The sequence below is a fragment of the Archocentrus centrarchus genome, chromosome 3, assembly GCF_007364275.1.
Source record: "Archocentrus centrarchus isolate MPI-CPG fArcCen1 chromosome 3, fArcCen1, whole genome shotgun sequence".
In the NCBI taxonomy this organism is placed as follows: Eukaryota; Metazoa; Chordata; class Actinopteri; order Cichliformes; family Cichlidae; genus Archocentrus; species Archocentrus centrarchus.
This window is the reverse complement of record NC_044348.1, coordinates 10,724,776-10,750,452: the sequence shown is the minus strand read 5'-3', so window position 1 is coordinate 10,750,452 and position 25,677 is coordinate 10,724,776. Positions and strand designations below refer to the sequence as shown.

Genomic DNA, 25,677 nt, shown 5'->3' with positions numbered 1-25,677 from the left:
TGTCAGTGGGGACATCAGCTGAATAGAATTAAATGTGAACTTTAAGCACAAATAAGGCAGTTTTGTTTTAAATGTGAATTTTTTAAAAAATGACAACTACAATTATCTTACAGCTGAAATGTACAAATGTAATATGAACTGAATGAACACTGATTTTAAGAGATCTTTGGACAAAAACCCCCCTAAATTTTTACTGTAATGCTGAGAGACCGAGTGTGATATAGCGGTATAGAAAGAGAGCGAGCGAGAGAGAGAGAAAAAAAACCAGCTCTCTAAAATTGTCTGCTGCTCTCCTTCATCACTGCAGGTCTGCTTCGCCCTCCTTCTCTCCTGGATGTCCGCCATTAGACACGCTCAATTGGATTCCTGTCAAATGTGCGGCCTCGCCCTGTGTCTCCTTCTACGGGTGTGACTGAACATGCTGCATGTGTGCGCACAATTGTGTGTGCACGTCTTTGTGTGTGAAATAAGTAAGCAGCTTTTCCTATTAAAAAAAAAAAAATGCCAATGCAGAATGACATATGCACACAAACAAACATGCACACACATTTTGCCAGCAAGATACACACAGGTCAAGGCTCAGTTTGCCCCAGGCAGTGGTCTAGAGACAGCACACACCTATTAGCATGGGCCTCAGAACAGAAGGGTAAATGCTGACACAGATTTGACCGAGAGGTTACGATGCTGAGATTTACTGTATGCCTACGTTCATTGACCTAGCCTTGGCTTTTCCCAAGATGTGTCTCTGTGATGTGACCGTTTCAACAAATTGCTGAGAGTGTAAGCTGCTTACGCCCTGACCTATCACAGGGGAATAAATAACTATCTTGGGAGTTTTGACCATATAATGCTAGTCTTTATAACACTTGGCCTGTTCACCTTTCACTAGTAGAGTCATTAACTGTTATGTTTGGTCAGAACATAAAAGCTACTGCAAAACTCAAACCTGAACCGTAGGCCTGAAATAAAAGTGATTTCAGCTACAATATGAATCGCGCAGAATGTTTTATATATATACGTTTTCTATTACTTGGCAATAATTAATGCACAGAATATATCTGCATCGTTTACCCTCAGTTCCGGCAGCTCTAGCTATTCAAACGAGACAAGGACAACAGTACAGGTTAGTCCTGGAATCAACAGCATCATTAAAAAAAATAATAATAACAGCCATATGAGTACCTGGGAAAATATTTGGGCAGTTTCTGGGAGTCAAAGGGCCTTTCACATACAACACAACAATGGCACTCCTGTGCTGTGCTCTGAAACCCATTATTATCTATGGCGACCACTCGCACGGGTCATGGTCAACTGCAGCGAGGTCTAACGTACATTCATATGACAAACAGAAATGCAGAATGACAGGCAGCAGGTCAAAAAAAATGACATAGTACAGGCGGAACAGAATGACCAGAGCAACACAAATTTTGGTCATTCGCACAACCTGCAGTCAGTGCAGCGCATGCTTTTCTATGTGAAGGGGCCTTCTAAAAAAACGATGCATTGCTCTGATGCTGTTATTTCAGTTTCAGTTACCACACACACACATCCTTCATTCCAAAGAATTATTATTAAGAAGGCAATTACATTTGCACTGCAGTTGAAGCTTCATTAAAATGTTGTCAATTCTGAGCCTAGAAGGATACTGTTAAAAGCCCCACAACCACTCTGACTGAAAGAGCATAAATGGCACAATTGTGGACTAAAAGAAAAAAAAAAAAACTAAAGCATAAGTAATCACTGTGCAGGGGGGGGGGGAAGCAAAAAGGCATGAAATCCATTTGTGTGTGTGGTAAATGTTAAGTTAGGGGCAGGGCAATAACTTTAGTAGGCTAATTAGCTACTATTATCTGTCGCGCCCAGTGGCTTGTGCCACTAATCCTGCTGATTAAACACAGTGGGTCTCTGTAGCTCCAGAGCTCACAGTATCACCAGACTGATAAGGCCATGGAGCTCAGGGATGACATAAATGTCCGGGTGGGACTGGACTACACAGGACTGGCACTGTTCTGCTTTATATTTTACCCCAGAACACAAAAAAAGAAGTAGTTGTGTTTTAAAACAGCCAATGAATTTTTTTAAAAAGCAAATGTTTTAAACAGTTACCAAATAACCCTCTTTTTTGAGGTTTTCTTTTTGCCGTCAAACCCAACACAAACTAAAGCAAACCTTTTACTTGTCTTGTTTTTTGGTAAAAGCAATCTTGACCACAAATAGAAAAGCAGACGACTGAAATAAGCTATCACAGCTTCAGGCTTTCACTTCATTGATGCTGGACAACTACTGAATGCAGTATAATAAGTAGCTTGACGGTGCTCGCTTTCATCTATCATGGTTATAAATTCAGGAGTAGTGAGGCAATATTAGTAATATTGTCATTATTTTAAGCAGATTAAAAAGACAAAATGCAAATGCACCTATAAATGAAAAAAGTCTACCGTACTCTTCAATAGCATTAGGAAATGCCAGCTGACATGACGGAGCACTGCAATCTTTCTTAATGTATCATTGTGCCAAATGTTAAGTAAATTGTTTCAGACTGCCCCCCCCCCCCCCCCCCAAAAAAGGGGGGGGGGGCAACAAATTTCAGATAAGGATCTTAATATGTGATTAAAGCTGATTCATTCATTTTACATTAAAACATAAACTCCCTGTAATACAAATGTTCTGCTAATCCCTGTGTAGACTGGCAAATCAGAAACACACAAATTTAGTGAAAATTTTTTTTTTTTGGTAAATTTTTTTTAACTCCACACAAGATATTCTGAAAAACCTTTCATGGTTCTCTCGAGGGGCACTCGTACTCACAGTGAACATTGAACGGAAGTTGCTGAGATCAGTGAACAGTTCCTCCACAGAGGTCTTCTTAGGATCAATGGCAAAGTACTCCAGCAGGTTCTGATACAGCGTCTCCATATTGCTGTGCATGATCACAAGCTTGCCGTACTGCTCCCGTGCAACTTTGCTGAAGCTGTGAGGGTTGTGGTCAAGGTCAATGTTACATCCATTTCACAAGTATTTATTACAGGCTGGTGTGAGCACTCCCTAACTTGAGAGCAGAACTGAGAGCGTTCACTCTTCTTGTTGCAAGGAACCGAAGCTGAAAATAAATTGCCGATAAACTGTAATGTTGGTGTTAAGTGCTCTGATGCTGTCTGTCAGGTCAAAGTGTGCTCACACCCCTGCAACTATTACCATCAGTTAGATAATGGCAATTCTGTTAGTGTATCTGACATGCATAATATTAAATGCAAACACAAACCAAGAAAAAGTGAATGTAGTCTACTCTGAAAATGATTAAACCAATATTCACATCATTGCTACCTTGGGCGTTTTACGCGACTCATTTTTTTTTTGCTGCACTTTAAGTTCATATTACTTTAACCCTGCCTACCACTGATTTTTTGGAAGCCTAGCTAATGAGATTATTGCTTACTGAAAAAGTTTCCAAGTTAGTGTAAACACAGTTAAATAGATGTGTTTGCATTTAACTGTGCTCTCGGCTCTGGCTCTGTTCCAAATGCCGTAGCAAGCACAGTCTTAGTCTGCTTATAATTTTTAGGCAATGAGTCTCCAAGTATTTTAAAGTGCAAAAAGTGCAAGAGTTGGTCTTTACATAAAATAATTATGTCTTCAACAGACTGACCTAGCAAATATTGCAAATACAAAACTGATGTGAATGTAAGATGGAAGAGCATTTACAAGGTCTCCCCAGCTGAAGCACGGGACAGCGTTGTTATGTTTGCATGGATGAGGACAAATAGGTAATGGTTGTGTTAACATGTGCTGGAGAGGTGTCAGCGCAGAGGAGGGAAAGTGAGAACACTCAAACACATCAAGCAACCACCGGGGCATACAGTACTGTCTCTCTCACACACACACACAAACACACATAAAATTCACTTAGTGTAGAAATGTAGTAACCATGAATTGGCTATTCAAAATATATTTGTGACAGTTTTTTGTTAACCTATTACATAAATCATAACCCTGTCTGAATTTGTACATGATGACCTTGTTAAGTGAAATTCAAAGCTTTTGCTGTATAAGAAAATAAGATCTGAGCTAGAATCAGTTTGAATATCTCTTTTCAACTGTATGAATAATTTTATTTTAAAAAGGAGAAAGAAAGGATTTGACCCTAAACATCAGTCCTGCTAATGGCTACAACTCTGTTGTCTCAGAAGCAACAGTGTCGTGTGTGTGTGTGTGTGTGTGTGTGTGTGTGTTATCACACAAGTGTGTGGACAGCCTCTCTGGCTCCTATTGTGCCCCTTCATTATAGCTCAATTGATGGACCTATTTGAGGCTTGGCCTCAGTTGAATCTGGCTGGGGATGGGACTACCTATTCACAGCTGGGTAAATGCTGTTCAATAGGCACTCCTCCCAGATTGACTTGTCAGTAATATCTTTCCAAGCCAGGGGGCTGGGGGAAAGAGGCATGAGGAAAGTCTGAGCAGCTGACGGAAAGCAGGAGAAAAAAGAAAAGAAAAAAAAAAATAGCTGAGAGCCGTGGTTGATAAGTATCGTGGGGTGTGAAATATCTCTGCTCGTCTTGTTCCCACTCTCCTGACTTCTTCCCTATTCCAGAGAAAGCAATGGTCCACTGCAGCTCATTCTCAAAGGCACCCACCTCTCCCATCCCATCACATTTCATTCTCTCCTCCTTCATTTGATCATTCTCCTTCTGTTCTCTCATTTTCTAATCTACCACCTTTACAAGCTTAGCTCAGATTCAGATGTGTAACACTAGCCCAATCACACAGTAAATATATACTCAAATGGAGCATAAAGTGAAAATGGGATTTTCAGTGTCACCAGTGTGACATCCCAAGCAGCTCATGTTTAGCAGGTTATCGGAGAATCTGCTGATCTGCAATGCTAACATGACTATATCATTTTTCAAGAGGCATCTTTAGGAGAAACAATGAAATGTCTAAAGAAAAAATGAGGAAGTACATTTCTTTTGACAAAGTACTTTTAGAAGTTTTATCTCCTGTATGGCGGGAAATCTACTGTAATCGGTTTTACTTAATTTGAGATGCAAGTCTTCTTAACATAAGAAGTTAAGCAATGGATGGCTGGAAGGATAAATTTAATTAAAAAGCTTGATGATACGATTGCTTACTAATGTTGGTTAAAAACTTTAAGGTAAATTAGTAAAGGAATTAGCTTCTGAATCAGAAGGAAATAGCTGTGGAGGTCTGCGCACTTCTTGTTTCATTTTGATGTTTATTTAAAGGATATTTGGCAAGAAAAGAAAACTTAATGTGTGGCAATAATATCCAAACAGTGGAAATACAACCCAAATTTTATAAAAAATTAAAAATTAAAAAAGTAAGACACTATAAAATGCAAAAACCAGAATGCAAATCTCATGAACCCATTTTTAAATTCACAATAGAGCACAGAAGGCTTATGAAATGTTGGAATTGAAGTTGTATTTCTGACTGTTTTAAAAATGAACCTGAATACTTTAATAACTCTGATGGTGAGTCAAAACCGCATCTTGTGATGCTCAGAGTTCATTTCCAGGCAGCAGACAACATTTTTGTTTTTGTTAGAGTACTGAGAGCATCTTAGCAAAGGTTTAAACAAATTTAATGCCTGTCTAGTTAAACCTTTGGTTAACTCTGTGAACTGGTGTGAAAATGAGACCCCAGACGTCCCATCAACAACCCGTTTGATTCATCTACATTACACTTTACCCCCAGTTTTTTCTATTTTTACCAACAGAGTTGATAGTTTTCATTGTTTTTAATCAGGGCCAAGACATGAGCAAGACATCAGGAATTGAAAAGAAAAGTACGCGGAGCTGTCAAACCCATTCTCAGTGAACCTTACTGTGCCTCACTCAAGTTCTTTGCTAACTACTACAGCACAAGTCATCAGTGCCCCAACCCCTAGGCTATTGATCAAAACTACATGAAGGAGGCTAGGTGCAGGGTGTATTATTGAACACATACTTACTCACCTGGCCTGAGACACATCTGTCAACCTGATCCTCTTGAACTACCTCAGAAGACAATGAATAATTTACTCTGCTGTCAAACAAATGTAGACAGATGTCAGCAATGGACTTAAATTTCCCACATGGGCAGAGGAACAGTAAAAAGAAATTACATATTTGTAGCTTCATAAAATTGAGTGAGTGACGCTAAAACAAAAGACAGAAAGTCAAACGCAACATAATTCACATTCTTCAGCACTTCTCTTGATTTTGAAGCTGGCCTCATACTTAAGTACACTTCAAAAACAGCTAAGAGGGGTACTGGTACAAAACTTGACTGCAGAATGCGATGCCACTCATCACTTGTGCACATCACTGGAAACCAAGAAAGGGAGAGTGGGAGGGCTGCATATTCTTTTCTCCCTTTTTGCTTAAAAGCGTGTTATTACCTCCTCCTCTTATTCTTTTGGCTGCTCACTTCAGAGGTTGTCACAGAGGATCTTCTGCCTCCATCTCACCCTATCCCTTGCACCTTGTGTGATCCCCAAAGTGTTTGTATAAAAACTTGTTGTATAAAGAACAAATTTACTGCATGACCAACGCATTTTGGCTTGTGGCCTTTTATCAGGGTCATCATAAAACATGCGACAGACATTTTAAATAGGATAGGTACATAGCTAGTGAAGGGAAACCTTACATCTGTAGCTTACCAAGACATTTTGGACAATTTCATGTTCCCAACATTGTGGGAACAGTTTGGAGAAGGCCCTTTTCTGTTCCAGCATGACTGTGCCCCAATGCACAAAGCAAAGTCCATAAAGTTGTGGTCGGATGAGTTTAGTGTGGAAGAACTTGACTGATCTCCACAGAGTCCTGACCCTGACCCCATCAAACACCTTTGGGATAAACTAGAATGTTAAACATCAGTGTCTAACCTCACCAATGCACTTCTGGATGACCTGGCAATAAGTTCCACAGACACAAAATCTTGTAGAAAGTCTTCCCAGAAGGATGCAAAAAAGGGGGGGGGGGGGGTGCATGATTATAAGCTCAGCCCATCCTTGTTGGTGCCTCATTGAATAGAATAGAATGCCTTTATTGTCATTATACAGGATGTACAATGAGATTGGAGATTGGCAGATGTGTATGCAGATGTACAGAGTAGCAATAAATAGCTCTAACTTCAGATCTTGTCCTCTTCTTTGTACACCCTGGAAGTAGGTGAAGTTGTGCCTATAATATGTACTGGTGACAGCATTCAATAAAGTGACAGCTGGGATAGGCTCCAGCCCCCCAGGCAACCCTGAACAGGATAAGCAGAAGAGAATGGATGGATGGATGGAGTATTTAATTTGGTAAAAGGTAAAAAGAAATATAAAGATCTGAGAGTTCTTTACTATTATTCCAGAAGATCAGTTTAACTTGTTAAGGTAATAAACCTGAAACCTGTTCTGTTTCCAGCCTAAACAGCAGGGTAGTGATTACTGTAAAGAGATAAAATCCACATTGAGTGGTATTTTTCTGACTTTGTAAAGTGCTCATTACTGTATGATGGCCCAAAGAGATGAGCCTCTGCATACACGTGTAAAGGATATAGCCATTTTGCTGAGAAACATGTCGTTGGGGTCATCGGAGGAGGAGAAAGTCTCCAGGTCTCTCTCCAGCTGCAGCAGCTGCCTCTCCATCTGCCTGAGGCTCTTTTCCAGATTCTCTGCAGACACTGACACACACCCACATATTTTCAGACACACATGCATACATTCATAAAAGCACACACAAATACACCCACATGGCAAGGAAATGTGAACAAAAAAAAAATAAAAATAAAAAGAGGTGAGTACAACTCAATTAAAGGTACAATCAAATGCATTATTATTTTCATGCTTGGGAAGAATCAGAGAAAAACACCATACAATATTAAAGTAACGGAAAATAAAAGAAGCCAACTCAATTGCAAAGCACACTTACACTGTGCCCAAAACGCCGTGGGAATAAACAATGACAAAATATACGCATCAAGTGAAAGTATGTTTAATACATAGCTGTTCATTATTCTGTTTTCCTCATGCTCATGTGTATGCAGTAAACAACCTAATATTAAAATACAATACCCTCACTGTCACACAAACTGTGGTGAAAGCAAATGATTGCTATGTTGATACTCAGTGTTGTGATACTTGATGATGAAATACTCAATCAGCCATCATCATGCCTTGCGGGTGCTGTACTGTTTGTGTCTAAATGACTGAGAAACCACATTTATAGTGCAAATATGGAACCCTATTTCCCAAAATTTTATTCTTATACATTTAAGGAAACTACAAACATAATCCAATTACTTGCAAATCATTTTAACTTTACACTCAATTAAAATTACACTAAGACAACAGAAAGTGTTGAAGGTGCTCCAGCTCAGAGAGGATGTGCTATGCAGAACAAGGAAAACTACTGAAAAGCCTGTGGACCACAGGAGCAGACTGTCACAATGGCAACCTGGCCAGTGAGCCAACTGTTAGGTAAATACAAAGGGCCTGGAGCTAGATGCTGCACTTTCAAAATAAGAGCAGGATTGGGTTAGAGAGATAAAAAATTTTAAAATACAAATCCTAAAATCGATTGCCAAATGTACTTAAGTGGCATTTAATATACATGGGTATTCCACCCAAGTGAGTCTGGGAAAACACGGTAATGCTAAGCCAAAACAAAAGTGAAAATCTCTCTGATCTGAAGGGGGCTCCATAGTTTCATATTTGTGTTTGCACCTTAATTCACAGAGCATGGGTACCTTGCACATGTGTGAAGGTGACCTTTTATTTTGCACCTTTTAAAAACAGAGTCTAGTTTTTAAAAGGTGACAAGCAGGCACAAACTGAATACCCAGTAGTGAGAGAAGTCCTTGCATATTAAAGGAAACCAATGCCAAACATTCAGCGTGCATTATAACAGCAAGACTCTGCAGTTAAAAACTCCAGGCACCAGCCTGGCCTGTCTACAGTCCAAAAGTGTCACCCACTGAAAACATTTGGCACATTATGAAACAAAAAAAGCACAACAATGGATTATCTGTTAAAACTACAGCAGCTGGCCTCCAAGATATTGCAGTATCGCAGCCCCATCTCTTTGTACTGTTCACAATTAAATACATGGTTTAAAATGTGCAAAACATTGTTCTGTTGCCAGCATTTTTCCAAACAACATTTACTCAGTGTACAAGTGACTTCTGTGTAATACAGAGCAACAGACAATGCAGTACTGCAACCTGAAGGCATGAAGCTAGTTGACTGAGTTCAAATCTTTCTATTCCATTAATCCTTGGACTTTGGTCTTAACAACAGGTGCACGGATCATGCAGGCTGAAAAGCAGGGGAACACTTAGCCTAACTTTCTGCTAAGTTGGTCATGGCTGACACTTTAAGCTAGTGACTGAATATAGCATATGGCTTAAATTACCCCGATTAGACCCTACTTGACAAAAAAGCATAAGCTGCTTAATTTTAAGTAGTTTCAAATTTCCCTTGATCCTAATACATGCTTTATGAAAAGAAAAAAAGAGAAAGAACTTCAATGTAGTTAAGCTTTGCTCTGACTTTAGAGCATAAACCCATTCACTGATGGGAACATACCATCTCGGATACACACACACACACACACACACGTCCTCTCAGACATCTTGACTCCTAATATTCTAAAAACTTTGCACTATCTGAAGTTGTACAATTTCTCTTTTAATTTGAAGTTTAAAGGAGTGTATGAGTGAGCATGTGAATGTACACACTCATGAAATGTACAAATTACATGCTTATGCACTGAACATGCTGGGAGGAAAAGGCAGGCGGCACTTTTCAACCTGCTGTCACTCATGATTGGGCAAGAAGACTGAGTGCACTACAGTAACACCAAGGCCTAAGGGGGAAAAACCATGTAACACTTACTATAACTAATGCTGCATCTGTACCTGCATCAGTTCCTTCTATACAATGCATGTTTTACATAGTGTTTAATGTATTTTCACTTTATCAGTTTCTGTCTTACTTTTCTGTCTTCCTTCTTTCCTTGTATGATTACAATGATACTTACAGTCAGTCAAGGGGTTTAAAATTGCACACCTTTAAAATTCTTGTTCCAAAAGTGCATTGTGCTTAACAATATCTCAATCAAAGCAGTGTTCACAAAGAAACTGCTCTGCGTTGACTGACTGTTGGACTTTTTTACCCCTTACTGAAAGGGAAAGGAGTGCATGGTGTTTGGCTCCAATTTAAGAATGTAAGAAAAATCTTCTTTTTAAAGGCAAAGCACACTTTTAAAAAAAATCCTCCTGTTTTTCATGGAAAGTTAAAAAAAAACAAAAAAAAACAAAAAACAAAAAAAAGCTGTTGGGAAGGGACACATGTACAGACCCATTCCAAAAAATTAGAACATCATGAAAAAGTTGATTAATTTCCATACTTCCATTCAAAAAGTTAAACTTTCATAGATTATAGATTCAGGGCCCAAAATTTAAACGATTTCAAGTATTTGTTTATTTTTACATAATTTGGGCTTCCAGCTCATACTGTAAAGCCCACGAAAACAGGATTTCAAAAAATTAGAATACTGTGGAGAAATCAGCCCAAATTTTGCAGGGCAAGAATGTTTTAAACTGAGTGTGACACACTAATCATCTACTAAACTCAAAGCACCTGCACAGGTTTCCCCAGGTGTCAAAACTGCTTCAGTTTGGTTCAATATGGGGAAGACTGCAGACCTAACAACTTGATAGCCTCCATAGGATGAGTAAGCCACAAAACTTCATAGCTAAGGAGGCTGGCTGTTCACGGAGTGCTGTGTCCAAGCATATCAATGGAAAGTCTAGTGGAAGGACAAAATGTGGCAGGAGAAGATGCACCAGCAAAGAAATCTGGGCTTCCATATCTCCCAGGCAATGCCACAGGCTGATTGCCTCAATGCCATGTCACATCGAGGCAGTGATTAAAGCAAAGGGATTCCCAAAAAAGTATTGAAGATTGATATGTCGCTTTGAAAGTACCACATTTTGATTGATTTGATGTGATCCTAATTTCTTTTTTTTTCTGCAAAAACTGAAAAGTAGTTTGGGCTGATTCTAAATTTTGAAATCCTGTTTTTGTGGGCTTTATGAGCTGGAAGCCCAAATTATGTAAAAATAAACAAATAAATACTTGAAATCATTTAAATTGTGGGCTCTGAATCTATAATGCATGAAAGTTTAACTTTTTGAATGGAATTATGGAAATTAATCAACTTTTCCATGATATTCTAATTTTTTGGAATGGGTCTGTATGAAAAACATACTGTTAGGCATCCACCTTTTTTCTCACCATTCTGAAATAATTGTGTCAAATGTTTATAACTCACAGATGAATTGTGACTAATATACGCTCAGGATCCACTTTGTTAGATATAGGCTTGTCAAAAATAAATAAATGAATCAATTTATATACTAATCAATCCTAAAATTTACTATCAGATTAGAAACTCATTTGCAACAGTATTGATACAACTGTGCTGGTCGCCTCCAGCTGACACAACTTCACACAGTATCCTGCAGACAGGCTGGCACACAGCACTGGACACGTCACAGGAATTTTGAAAGGTCAGTAAGGCTGCCCCTTTAAGGACATTAAAGTATTTAGCAGTTATCATAAATGTTAACCTGGCGGCGCACACCTTAGCTGTTTAACTATTAGCAACTACCAAATAGCCACTTTAGCTGTCTGTTAAATTATCATTAAGTTAGCAGCTAATGGCTCTGGCTAGTATTAAACCCATAAAGTGAATGTTGGAGCTAGGCAGCAAATGTTATCAGTCCTGCCTGTCTATAATGTTAATAGACAGTATCAATTTAACAGGATAACATAATTAATTTGTCTAAAAAGTGTTATGTTTCTCTTAGTCCCAGACTGAAGCTGAGAAAAATCTGCCAGCAACCAGACAGCATTTTCCTGGGTATTGAGTTTGAAATTTTAGTATCTTGACAACCTTACTTAGGTACACCTGTTTAAGTGCTCATTAAAGCACAATATCTAATTGACCAATCACATGTCAACAACTGGATGCATTTAGGCATTAGACATGGTCAAGACGACTTGCTGAAGTTCAAAGTGAGCATCAGAATGAGGAAGAGAGGTGAGACAAGTGACTTTGAATGTGGCACGGTTGTTGGTATCAGATGGGCCGGTCTGAGAAACTGCTGATCTGCTGGGAATTTCCTACACAACCATCTCTAGGGTTTACAGACAATAGTCCAAAAAAAAAAATATCCAGTGAGTGGCAGTTCCCTCAATGAAAATGCCACGTTGGGTGTCACTCCTGCCAGCTAAGAACAGCAAACTGAGGCTACAATTCACATGGGTTCATCAAAATTGGACAATAGAAGACTGGAAAAACACTGCCTCAACATTCAGAAAGTAGGACCAGAATTTACAGTAAACAACCTGAAAACATGGATCCATCCTGCCTTGTATCAATGGTTCAGACTGCTGGTGGTGATGCAATAGTGTGGGGGGGATATTTTCTTGGCGTCCACAGCAGTGTTAATTTCGTTGACGAAATATTTTCGTCATAGTTTTCGTCAACGCCCCTTTTTTCATGATGATAACGAGACGATAACTAAATAAAAACTACCTAAAAGGATGAAAACGCTAGCAAAAGTAATTGACACTTTCGTCAACAAATGAAAACAAGATGAAAATGCTTGGCGGGGACGACTTCCAATAAGAACCGATTTAATTTTGTGACAGGGCGGGACAAGATAGGAAAACATTCCTTCAAACACACAGTTGTGCAAATTTGCTCTAAACCCGGGAAGGACAAACTAGCCTGTGATTTGTCGTTACTTCCGATAGAACTAAGTTATGTAAACAATGTCAGCAGGGAGAAAGAGAAGAGCCGATGTATGGACACATTTGTCCTTTGACGTTGTGACAAAGAAAACAATGTGTAAACCATGTGGGGCAACTATCTCGGGTAAAAACACGACAAATCTTAAACGACATCTGCAAACCAGTCACCCAGATTTCCATACAAAGGTAAGGTAAGCATTTTAATGTCATGCAGGGTAAAGTGTTGTTCCCAGTTTAGTGTTGGTGTTTAAAGAAAATCTCCACACCACGGTGGATTAGCCTTTCCTAATCTTAGTCCTGAACACTGCCCTGTAGCTTTCAGAGTTTGTCCTGCTGTAAAACGCTCGTATTATCTCAGTAAGGTGGTGTTAATGATCAGGTGTGTGGGAAGCAGATGAAAAACGAATGTTAATATTATTAATAATATTACATAACTTTTAACAAATGTTTAATTTTTTGTAAGTGTGTATAATGACTAGGGATGCGCCGATCCGATATTCAGTATCGGTCCAATACTGGCCTAAATTACTGGATCGGATATCGGAAAGAAATAAAAAAATGTAATCCGATACATTAAATAACGTTTCGCTCACATTAGCTGCATTACAGGGCTCAGTCGTCTTCTTCTTCTTGTGGGTTTGCGGTTGACCAAACCAGCTTAGAGCTGCTATACCACCACCTACTGGAATGGAGTGGGGATCAGGAGTTAGAAAACAACCCCCTCAGATTCTCCGTCGCTGCGACGGATTCTCTTGGACACTGAGCGATCATCGCTGACATGTTTTTCCGCCTCCACCGCTCTCTGCCTTGTTTGTGTGTTGTACTCGCTGTGCTGAGAATCAGCTGTTATTTTTTTTCTCTACTTCAGCTCCCAGACATACTGCTAGCGAGTGCAGCTATTAGCACTGGTGACCATCCGGTACCGGAAGGACCCCTTCCCCATCAAAATATTTTTGATATTTTAATCCCTGATTTGTGACTAAATATAGACCTGCAGCAGAAACGTATTTAGGAGAATGCTTGTAAATATAAAGCATTACAAGATTGCGCTCACGCAGCCCCTAGTTTTTCACGTGAACACTGATGACGCAACAGCAGTCAGCTGATTTACGTGCAGTCTGTCTGCACAAGAGGAAAAAGGCGGAGCCGGCGAGCTCAGATGGAGCAGAAGGAAATGTTTTTCTAGTGTCCAAAAGAAGCCTTTTCGTCCCTGTAACCTCCATTAAACCTTTACTGGGAAACAGCTGGAGATTCTTCATCAACCACCTGATCAGTAAGTGAGGAAAAGAGAACTTTGTAGCTGCTCCATCCACCCTGTTTGTTTCACACAGGGAAAAACTGCAGTACGGAAGTTAAAATATGCAGATGAACTGTTAATATGAAAAAAAGTATTTCTTATCCAGTTACCTGGGTAATCAATATAAAAATACACAATTGCTAAAATAATCGATAGTTGCAGCCCTAATGAAATTTGCAACATGCCATAAGCATCACCTTCTCACACAGAAGCAACAGGATTCAGGTGATAGTTATTGTTGTAAGTAAGTAAAGTTTATTTATAAGCGTTTTTCACAGACAGAAAGACGCTGTACAATAATTAAAACACAATATCACCCCCCCACCCCCAGAAAACACTATGTTAAAAACATAACATTACAATATTAAAAGAAAAAGAATAAAAGTAAAGTCAGAAACCAGAAAGCCTGGTTAAACAGAAAAGTTTTCAACTATTTTTTAAATGACGCCACAGAGTCAGCTAAATGGAGCTGGAGTGGTAAACAGTTCCAGCGCTTTGGTGCCACTGTCTAAAAAGCTCTGCCCGCCCTGGTCCTTAGTCTTGTATGTGGGACAACTAAAAGACTTTGATTTTGTTGTGTGAGAGACTGTTGACTTCTTCTTTTTTTTTATTTTTTTTTTTAATGTTTTTAAATGCCTGGATCAATTTTAAATATCGGATTTATATCGGTATCGGCCGATATCCAAATGTAAAATATCGGTATTGGTATCGGACATAAAAAAGTGGTATCGTGCCATCCCTAATAATGACTAATTCAAGGGAACTGAAGAAAAAGCATTTACATTTTATACTCTTTATATTTTAGTCGACTAAACTGACTAGATTTAGTCAACTATATTCTTACGATAATTTCGTCGACTAAAACTAGACTAAAACTGAAACTATTCAGATGACTAAATTATGACTAAAACTAATTTACATTTTCATCAAGACTATGACTAAAACTAAATCAAAATTTGCTGTCAAAATTAACACTGGTCCACAGTCACAAGATCTCAATCCGATAGATCACCATTGGAATGTGGTGCAGCGGCAGATTCACATCATGGATGTGTAGCCAGCAAATCTGCAACTGTGTGATGCTATCATATCAATATGGACCTTGTTCAATCTAAGACATGAAGAATTCAGACAGTTCTGAACACAAAAGTGAGTCCAATCCAGTATTAAAAAGGTGTACCTAAAAAAGTGGTCAGTCAGGGCACATGTGGAATCAGATGTACTCACACACATATATATATATATATATATATATATATATATATATATATATATATATATATATATATATATATATATATATATACATACATACATATATATATATATATATATATATATAGATATACATATATATAATACTATATATATATATATATATATATATAGAGAGATATATATATATATCTATATAGAGATGAGAGAGAGATGAGAGAGAGGAGAGAGAGAGAGAGGAGAGAGGAGAGAGAGAGAGGAGAGGAGAGAGAGAGAGAGAGAGAGGTTTGGTTAGTATGAGTCAGTAAAACATACACTAATTAAACTCATTAGGTGGGAGAAAACAGACAAAACAAACAAAAAATATTACTGTCTCTAGATGGTTCTGTCTCCAATGTTTTTACAGAAAGTCTTTGGCTCTGTCAGTGCTCATTAAATTAAAAAAAAAAAAAATCTATAAATCGTCCATACACCCAATATGATTAGTATGGGTATCCAAAACTATCAAAAAAAAAAAAAAAGAAAAAAGTTGTGCATTACCAGGCAACCAAAATCATCTGAAAAAGGTGTGGGCAGCATTCACAGCAGATGAGGAAAGAGGCCAGACAGGCAGTCTGTTAATAGAAATGATTAAAGCCCTGTGATGATGCAGTAACTGAGAAAGGAGCAAGGGAGGGCAAGACAAAAGCAAAACACAGAGGGAGCTCATCTTTTCTTAGCTTTGCAATCTGCAGGCTTTTGTGAAGAAGCAACCTCACACAAAAAGAAATCTAAGGACTATACATTATTTATCATACAAGAGAGAAACAGAATCTAACACATAATTAGCTCCATTTACTCTGGACTAGCCATAGATCTTGGCTATGAATATGTTCTGATACAGACTCTAAATAACAAAAACACTAAAATAGTGATCTGCATGGGCACACGATCACCAACAAAGGCAAATGTGGATAATACTAAGAGAAGGATTTAATATTGCCAACTACCTGCTATCCAACAGTAGAAATACTAAATAGAGCTAACTAGTGTAGCAACCTAACTTGTCTCAGCGAAGGTGCTCTTAACAAGGTGAAGAGCAAGGTGAAGAACTAGGAGATGACAGTGATGATGGATATATACAGTATGTGCAAGTAAGGCTTCACATAGGTCACCACAGGTCATCTGCCGTAATACATCAATAAAGGTGTCATCATTCCAGCCTCGCAGGGTCAAGATAAGACCATACGTGCCTCGCAGAGTGAGGATACAGTATGCTTCAGGGGAAAGCCTGTCTTTTACTGTTTAGGAGTGTAACCATAGCAGCTTAGATGCTTTGCTTAAGAAAGCATGCAGAAATGTGTTTCAAACTAGACAATACCCAAGTCTACCATCCACAACTCGAGAATTAGGCAATAACTGCTCAGCGGTTCACCAACAGAGTGGGAGATAAAACATTCTAGTGTGTTTCTTTTCTCTCTTGGACCACTTTGCACTTGATTTCTTCTTCTGTCCATTTAAGTGAGTAATTTTTATGAGCAGTGGGGCCTGAATGCCTCTTTGGTTCAGAGGAGTTGTAGACAGATACAGGATATTTTAGAAGAAGAAGAATTGGATTATTTGTAGAGGTCAAATCCATTGACATCCTTTTATTAGTCTGATCACCTGCTGTGCTATAAATTAGACAGAGCAGAGCATGCAATCATGAACACTCACAAACATTCACTGTATAGCCACCTTTGATATAATGAATATTAAGAGACAGAAAAAACACAGATCTGTATTCTGAGGCAAAAGTCTGACAACTGGAAATTCTGGTGAGTCTCACAAACTACAGAATAACATTAAAACAGAGCAGGACTAACAGTGAATTGACTGTAGAGTCCTCATTTTAACCCGAGGCTCACTGGTGAGACTGCATGCAACAAAACAGAGCTTGAACAGTATTTTGAAGAGCCATCTCAATCTAGCTGAATCGTCATGTTACTGATTAATGACTCCCAAGGGCCAGAACAGGACAGCTATTCCAGCTTTAATACATCTGCTGCATGTCATACTAATGCAGGCATGCCTGTTTAGTAGTATGTGTAGTAAACAGCATTTCTGCTGCTGACAGGCGGTATTTGAAGCTACAAGCTGAAGTAGACTGGTTGAGCACATTAATATGTCTCCGTATTTGTCTGCTTTCAACTTCAAACTCAGCACCGAGCACCACTCAACAAACCGCCCTAACTGCTCAAATGGGCTGCTGTCTATTACAAGTCTGTGTGTGTTTGCGTGTGTGTGTCTGTGTGTTGGGCAAAAGAAGCTGAAACAAAGAGAGACAAGGAACAAAACTCAAAGACCAAGAACCTGACCAAACAACAATCAGGGACAGACAGACGGATATTGACAGACAGATAAAGAGATACATGTAAACTGACAGAGTGAAGCAGCATAGAGGGAGTGCTTTTCACTATCAGGAGAAAAAAAAAATTATTATAGGTCTAAAAAGAAGAGAAAGGGCCAAAATGAAAAGACAGACAGAAAGGATCCCTGAACTAAAGTACAGGACTGGCAGAGGGGGAAACAAGGGTTCTCTTACAGTCTAAGGACAGCACCATTTACAACAGAAGAACATACAGTATCATTACTGCTACCTCTACTCAACCTTGTTTCATGCTCAAGTAAGCTCTCTGGCTAGTGCATATAAATGCAATGCAGCCTTTTAGCTAAAATGCCAATCAAATAGTTGTCAGATCTGATGAAAAGGAAGCTACTCAGCAGCACGGTTTACAAAGAAATGGGGTCTGTGTGTCTGGACGTGATATGTGAAGAGATAAGACAGTATATTTCCTAATCTTATAAAATCATAACGAAAGACAGTAATGCAAAAAGTGCACTACATCTTTATAGATGCAAATAACCTCAGCTTGAAGCCAGTGAAGTGAGGACGTAGAGAAAACCTGCAGAAAGATCCAAGGATCGTGCTTTCCCTTGATCTCACCATTGTACTTATGCATCTTTGCCATGGCTTGTGGACATACAGCACAGTTGGGAAAGCTAAAACACTCGGCAGCAGCATTGTTATCTACAGATTATCAAAGCACCAAAACAAGAAAGGAAAAAACAAACAAACCAAACAACTTAGTAATCCTTAAGAAGAGGAGAGTCCAAACAAAAAAGTCACACATTTCATTTCATCCTCCTATGTTTTCTCCTCCTCACACCTTCCTACACTCCCTCCTGCTGAGAATGGAGCAGTGGGTAAAATCTTCTTTAGAGCAGGAGGAAACATGCTGTGAGTGCGCGACCTCACACACACAGTGCACACAGACAGCAGCTAACTGCTTCTTCCTGTGAATTGCCTATAGCAATATGAACAAAGAGCATGTCTTAGTTTGCTCTGACCACTGAGCCCGCCCCTGCTTGGCTGTGACCTTTACCATACTATAGGTGCATGGGCCACTCAAAGTACTTTTTGAGTACCTGTGTGCAGCCATGTTTGTATGCACACCTGTGCAAAACAGCCAATTTGTGTTCAAATCAACAGAGAGACTTAAAATCAGTTCACACAGACTATTGTTCTTCATCTCAGTAGCAGACATGACCTAAAAAAAAAAATAAACCCATAACCTGAAGATGTGTTACAGAAGAATATTAATGTTCGTATCAAAAAGCAGTGAACATGAGATGACTGTGGTACAGATCAAACACTAAAGTGATAAAATACAGTGTATGTTTACAGAATCAACAAGCATCCAATTCCCAGAGAGCAACAGAAGTAGAAAGCTAAGAGTAAAGCTCAAAGTAAAACAAAGGAATGCATACAGATGCTCCACTTCTGTCTAGGTAATCTTATACAGGTACGACTTTCTTCTTATACATGAAGCTTTCACTGCTGCTCAGATACATCAGAAACAGGGAAATATCAAAATAAAATCTAAAAAAATGTCTTTTGATATTACTAAAATATAATTTACTGTAATGTAATGTAAACAGCACTTGATACACACATGTTGCGCAATATAACCACAATGTCGCCTGATCAAATCAACATGGAGAGAAGTCAAAGACAATAGCTGTGCAATAGCTTTATTTCCATTTACTCGAGTAACGATCACTCAGAGGATGTTCGACGTGTCAGAATGTCTTTCTTATTTTTCTTTTCTCTCAGTGGGCATCCTCCTGCTGGCTAACAAACCACAAAAACAACATTGCACATGGGCAAACATCTTATTGATGGGTACTGCTGCTCGCTGTCACTCACTGAATGGCGCAGACCAGGAGAAAACTGTGTCTGCGGTGAGAGAGCAAGACCTGCAATACTGTTCATAGATTTGGTAAGCTTTTTTTTTTTTTTTTGGGGGGGGGGGTCACTGAAGGAGTATGAAAAGTCATTTAATCTAGAGAGAAAAGTCTCTAAGTTGGAGGTCATGATGTGAACAGAGGCATAACTGATATGAGTGATTGAGGGACATCAGGCACGTGAGGTGAAGATGGTACATTCCACATTAGCAAGACTAAAGCTGAAAACGGAACCCCCGTCTCACATTATCTTCTAATGAGGTTCAGCGCTCCTATCATTTACTATTATCTAGATCATCAGGATTATATCAAGTGATGATCGCCACCAAATATTAGGCCTTCCAAATTTCTAAAAATATTATTCAGTCTTCACATTTAAGTGTGTTCAGATGCATAAGCAACAGGAGAAACAGATATAACATAAATGGCTTTTTCTCATTTAAGTTGCAAAACAAAAGTTTTAAAAAAATCATTTTGTTTGTTTATAACTCTTATTAGATTACCAATTTAGACCAGCTGCCAAAGCTCTGCTGTTAAACATCATTAGAAACCTCAGTCTGATAGATGTAGTTTAAAGTGCAGCCATGCAACCGTGGGAGAGCTAAAAAACAAACAAACTGTGACATCACCTCAGAGAAAGCAGAAGGTAGACAGTGTTAAAATTAACAAGTAGCAACTGATTCTTACATGCTTAAAAAAGATTAGAAATGTGCAGGTGAACAACGGCTTCTGTATTGTATTAAAATTGTTTATCAAGACTTAGAAAATATACCACAACTGTATAGTAACAGTGCATGCATGTAGGTACTACTAGGGATGCGCCGATCCGATATTCAGTATCGGTCCGATCCTGGCCTAAATTACTCGATCGGATATCGGAGAGAAATAAAAAATGCAATCCGATCCGATCCGATCCGACCCACATTAGCTGCATTACAGTTTTCGGTCATCGTCTTCTTCTTGTGGGTTTGCGGTTGACCAAACCAGCTTAAAGCTGCATTACCGCCACCTACTGGAATGGAGTGGATCAGGAGTTAGAAAAAAAAAACCCCTCAGATTCTAAAAGGTTCTCCGTCGCTGCGACGGATTCACTTTAACATCGTGGATCATCGCTGAGATGTTTTTCCACGCCCCCACCACTCTCTGCCGTGTTTATGTGTTGTGCTCGCTTTGCTGAGAATTTCAGCTGTTATTTTTTTCTCTACTTCAGCTCCCACTTTGCTAGCGAGCGCCGCTATTAGCACTAGCGATCGTTCGGCACCGGAAAGACCCCTTCCCCGTCAAAATATTTTTGATACTTTAATCCCTGATTAGTGACTAAATCTTGACCTGCAGTAGAAACGTATTTAAGAGAATGCTTGTAAATACAAAGCATTACAAGATTACGCTCACACAGCCCCCAGTTTTTCCAACATAAACACTGATGACGCAACAGCAGCAGTCAGCTGTTTTACGTGCAGTCTGTCTGCACAAGCGGAAAGAGGCGGAGCCGGTGAGCTCAGATGGAGCGGAAGGAAGTGTTTTTCTAGCTTCCGAAAGAAGCTTTTTTCCCCCTTTAAGCACCATTAAACATTTACTGGGAAACAGCTGGAGGTCCTTCATCAACCACCTGATCAGTAAGTGAAAAAAAGAGAAATTTGTAGCTGCTCCACCCACCCTGTTTGTTTCACACAGGGAAAAACTGCAGTATGGCAGTTAAAATATGAAAATGAACTGTTAATACGAAAAAAGTATTTCTTATCTAATTACTTGGGTAATCGATGGGATAATCGATAGAATACTCAATTACAAAAATAATCGATAGTTGTAGCCCTAATGAAATTCGCAACATACCATAAGCCAATGCATCACCTTCTCACATAGGAGCAACAGGATTCAGGTGATAGAGCAATTGTTGTAAGTAAGTAAAGTTTATTATAGCGCTTTACAGGGACAACAAGTCACAAAGCGCTGTACAATAATTAAAACACAATATCAAAAAACAAAACATAAAAAACACCATGTTAAAAACATATTAACATTACCATATTTAAAGAATAAAAATAGTCAACAGAAAGCCTGGTTAAACAGAAAAGTTTTCCTACTGTTTTTTAAAAGACGCCACAGAGTCAGCTAAATGGAGCGGGAGTGGTAAACAGTTCCAGAGCTTTGGCACCACTGCCTGAAAAGCTCTGTCCCCCCCTGGCCCTTAGTCTTGTACGTGGGACAACTCAAAGATTTTGATTTTGTTGTGTGAGAGACTTTTGACTGGCATCCAGGCATTTAAAAACAATTGTTTTTTTGTTTTTTTTAAAAAAGATTGGATTTGTATCGGTATCGGCAGATATCCAAATGTAAAATATCGGTATCAGCCATAAAAAAGTGGTATCGTGCCATCCCTAGTAGGTACTAATGAATATTACCTCTGCTAGCTCGATCCACGTGCTCTAGGTCATCAAGAAACTTGATCACGTCCGAAAATTCATCTTCACACACTTGTGCCAGGAAGTGAAGCAATGTGGTCTTTTGGTCTGCTGACTTGGTGTCCTTTAGCTGTTGTGAAACACAATACATAAAATATAAGCATTTACACCGCTTATTTAATTGCAATACACATTTAAGAAAAGATCACATAAAAAACTGAAAAAATAAAAAGCACAGACAGGGCAATAAAAAAAGCCCTAACTGGTGAAAAAGTGAAAAAGCGTATTTTGTACCAAGTTTCCATTATTTCAAATGTCGCAGATTAGTTCTGACCTTATTAGGAATATTTTGAATCACAGTTTTTTATTGCAAAATAACTTTGTTTTATGTATGAATTTGTTGAAGCCATCTTATTTTAACCATGTTTAAAAGCCAAAAATAATGTCACCATGTTTCTATAACATACCATATACCTGTTGTATTAAAGGTTCCATATTTTAAAAGTTGGACTGAGTAACAACAGTTGTGCATCGCACCACAGTGCATTTAAACATGATCATCACTCACTGCACGGCCTCCTTTCTCCTAATGCTGGCTTATAGATGAAACATGTTTGACTTGCCAATAAATACATATTAAGAAGTATACCATGCTGGTATTCTGTGTGTTTTCATAGTTTATCTAGACTGAGCATCCTATACATGTTTAGGATTCAGAGTTGAGCACTAGCTCCTTTGTACCAAGTTATGCAGTTTTGACACAACAGAAGAACATGCACTGCGAATACACACATGCAGTTTGTCAGAACAGGGCTTCCAGGGAGCAACCAAACCTCTGCAAGAGTGCTAGAAGCAGTGCAGCCCTTTATAAAGGGCCGACCTTTAAAGGTATAGCAAACAAATTTAAACCAGGTGTGCTTTTTATGGGCAAAGACACACAACCATAAGCCCATAAAATCTGGGCTTATGATATGTAAACAGCATCTTCTTGCCCTGGTTTCACAGGGTATTCATCGCAATGGCAGGAGCCATGAAGCCATGGGTAAAAAAAAAAAAATCTGTGCAGTAGTCGGACAGACTCCCTGTGCTCGCAAAATGAAAACCACATTCTGCAGATATGTGAGACTTACAGTGAGCTACCTTGTTAAAAAAAGGTGCAATATGACAACTTTTTTAAATGCAAGACATTAGGTGTTTGATGACGTTCTTTTCTTAGTCAGCTGACTAAGTGAGTGAATCACTGGTTGACAAAAATCTACACTGCAGCCTACATGTCACACATAGAGCACTTCACCTGCTATTGAACTGGAAGGGCGACAGCTGCTATCAGGCTGATCCAAGATGTTTCCATGTCATTTAATGTGATGTAGGTGAGAGGCTAACTGGCAATATAGCCACAATCTTCTGTTAGAAGTGCGCTTTTCCTAAATCATTTACCGTGGCTGCTGCTAAACAAAGAGGGCAAAACGTATTCAAGCTTCAGATCAGAAGAGCTGATGGAGGGAAATGTGCTGTCCAGCAACTGGAAAAAGAAGCTGTCTTTGTCCTCCATTTACACAAAGCTATTCTGAGCTCTAGCTTAACAAATGCTGAGTGTTAACAGTGCTACGGATGATTTTATGTCTCATGATCATGCAGCAGATGTGTTTTCACAATATGATGACCCTCCCTGCACTTGATCCTCATCTTACTCCCACTTTCTTTTTTTATATTTCCCTAATAAATTTCCATCATTGCTCTTTTTCTTTTCTTTTTTTTTCCCTTTTTTAAACAGGTTAATTCCAAGATGTCTCTCAGCATCCCTGCCAAACATGCCTCCTGCAGAGTGTGTTGCAGTGTATCTCTCTAGGTGATCTATTGGTAGACAGCAGTGTACTCAGACCCGCTGGGTTTAATCATGTTTGTATTATCTCCTCTAATCAAACATTCTCATCTCTCTTTTCATTTCTGCCCCCCCACCCCCTTTTTTTTTATATAAAAGCTTCGAGTGCTCACTCACAAAAGGTCCGTCTCTGAATTTAGATGGATGGTAATCGTTGTTGACAATGTAAACATTTCCCCTTTTACAGTTGGGCTGGATGCAATTTTCCTGTGCTGTGGAGTGTACCATGGAATTAAGTTGTCAAACTTGTGGTTAGGCAAGAAGGTGATGTCTTCCTCTATATGTCCTGCCTGTGACATCAACGCAAACCTTCCTCAGACAGCGTACGAAGACAAAAGGAACTGCTGCTCTAAACATATAACAAAAACCTTGACAGCCTCCCGTTAGCTGATATTATTGTTATGCTAATGTATCTAATCCATCACGTTTGTACAAATGTTTGCCTTTGTGCTGGTATTTATATGAACATCAGCATCTAAGTCTAGAAGGGTAAAGAGGTGGCAGTGACAAATGACAGCAGTGGTTGTTACTGTGGAAACTGCAGTGGGTGTGCCAACAGCTGTAATGCAACTACTGGAGGAGTCCTGCACCCTGTTCTTCCCATCACTAGAACAAACTTTAGGTTCTGTTTTCATGCCACATAAAATCCTCAGTTACAGGTACTGGGTAAGTCTCCAGCCAAGAAGAATGAGACTAAAGTACTTTAGTCTCATTCTTTAGTCTTTGACAGAAGCCAGTTGATATCAAAAATTGCATATTTGACTGAAAATAGTAAAAGAATATCTATATTTCAAATAAGGATTTCAACTCAATGTCTCTGAGGACATGTAATGAGTACAATGATGAAAATAAGCTAGAGTCAACAAAAAATGTTTAGTTCAGGTCAGTAAAAAATTATATTTCTGCTACACGACTCCAACTGCAAACACAGCTGTGTATCTGTTGAGAAAGTTTATTGAACTAGCATCACTCATGTTGAAAACTTGACACCGAAGGGATGACTGACTGCAAACTGAGTGCGGACAGCTGAAATTAAGGTCAGCATTTCAACCCTTACCTTGCAAAGGGAACTGAGGTCAAAGCCGTATGATTGGGCGTTTCGAGAGCCTGCATTCATGTAATTCCCCAGCAGCAGAACCAGCTCCAATAAGCGGCCAAAGGAGCGGCTTTTCCTGACCTCATCACATGCAGCGTTTACAGCCAGAATATCTGGACGCAGATTGGCTACCTGCTCCTCAAACTGAAGCCGGAAGAGGATGTGGCTGAGGCGAGGACGCAGCCGCTTCACGCTGCTCATCTGTGAAGGCAGTAACGTGAAGGTGAAAACAAGAAGGGATGGGAATGGGAAAAGAATAATAGGAAAAAAGGGATTTACAGAAAAGCGAGTAAGTAAGGAGATGAGAAAAGCATGGGAAATTATGTCAAGGAGAGAAAACCACATCAAAGAACACAGTCAAACTTAAAATAACTACAATAACATATTTGGCACACTCTCACATTCAGACGATCTAATTTAAAAGACATTTATGCAACCAGCATGTTGGAAAGTGTTGCTAGGCAGTAGTAATAGATGCTGGCAGTGATTTGATTTGGGACCCAGGTCTGGTAAGTTAATTGTGGAGTTAGTGTCCATATAGGGCAGGCGGTAGAGGGGTGGAATATACAATAGCCTGCCTTGGATTACCACTCTCACACAATTAGAGAAAATTGGAAAATATTGCATTGGGCCCAGGACCTGGCCACAACAGTGATTGTGTATGTGTGCGGCGGGAGGGAGGGGTGCAGGTTCCAATTGTCTGTTTCA

General features: G+C 39.2%; 1 protein-coding gene across 7 annotated transcripts in view; it reads right to left on the bottom strand.

The window, feature by feature from the left end:
* Nucleotides 1–25,677, bottom strand: part of LOC115777468 (protein diaphanous homolog 3) — a 177,280-nt gene that overhangs the window by 77,242 nt on the left and 74,361 nt on the right. For all 7 annotated transcript variants that reach the window (XM_030725391.1, XM_030725398.1, XM_030725376.1 and 4 more), the window contains 4 exons: nucleotides 24,931–25,170; nucleotides 21,992–22,121; nucleotides 7,547–7,671; nucleotides 2,809–2,973 (listed from right to left, as the gene is read on the bottom strand). In XM_030725391.1, coding sequence (XP_030581251.1) covers nucleotides 2,809–2,973; nucleotides 7,547–7,671; nucleotides 21,992–22,121; nucleotides 24,931–25,170 — 660 coding nt within the window. The remainder of the gene's footprint in view (nucleotides 1–2,808; nucleotides 2,974–7,546; nucleotides 7,672–21,991; nucleotides 22,122–24,930; nucleotides 25,171–25,677) is intronic.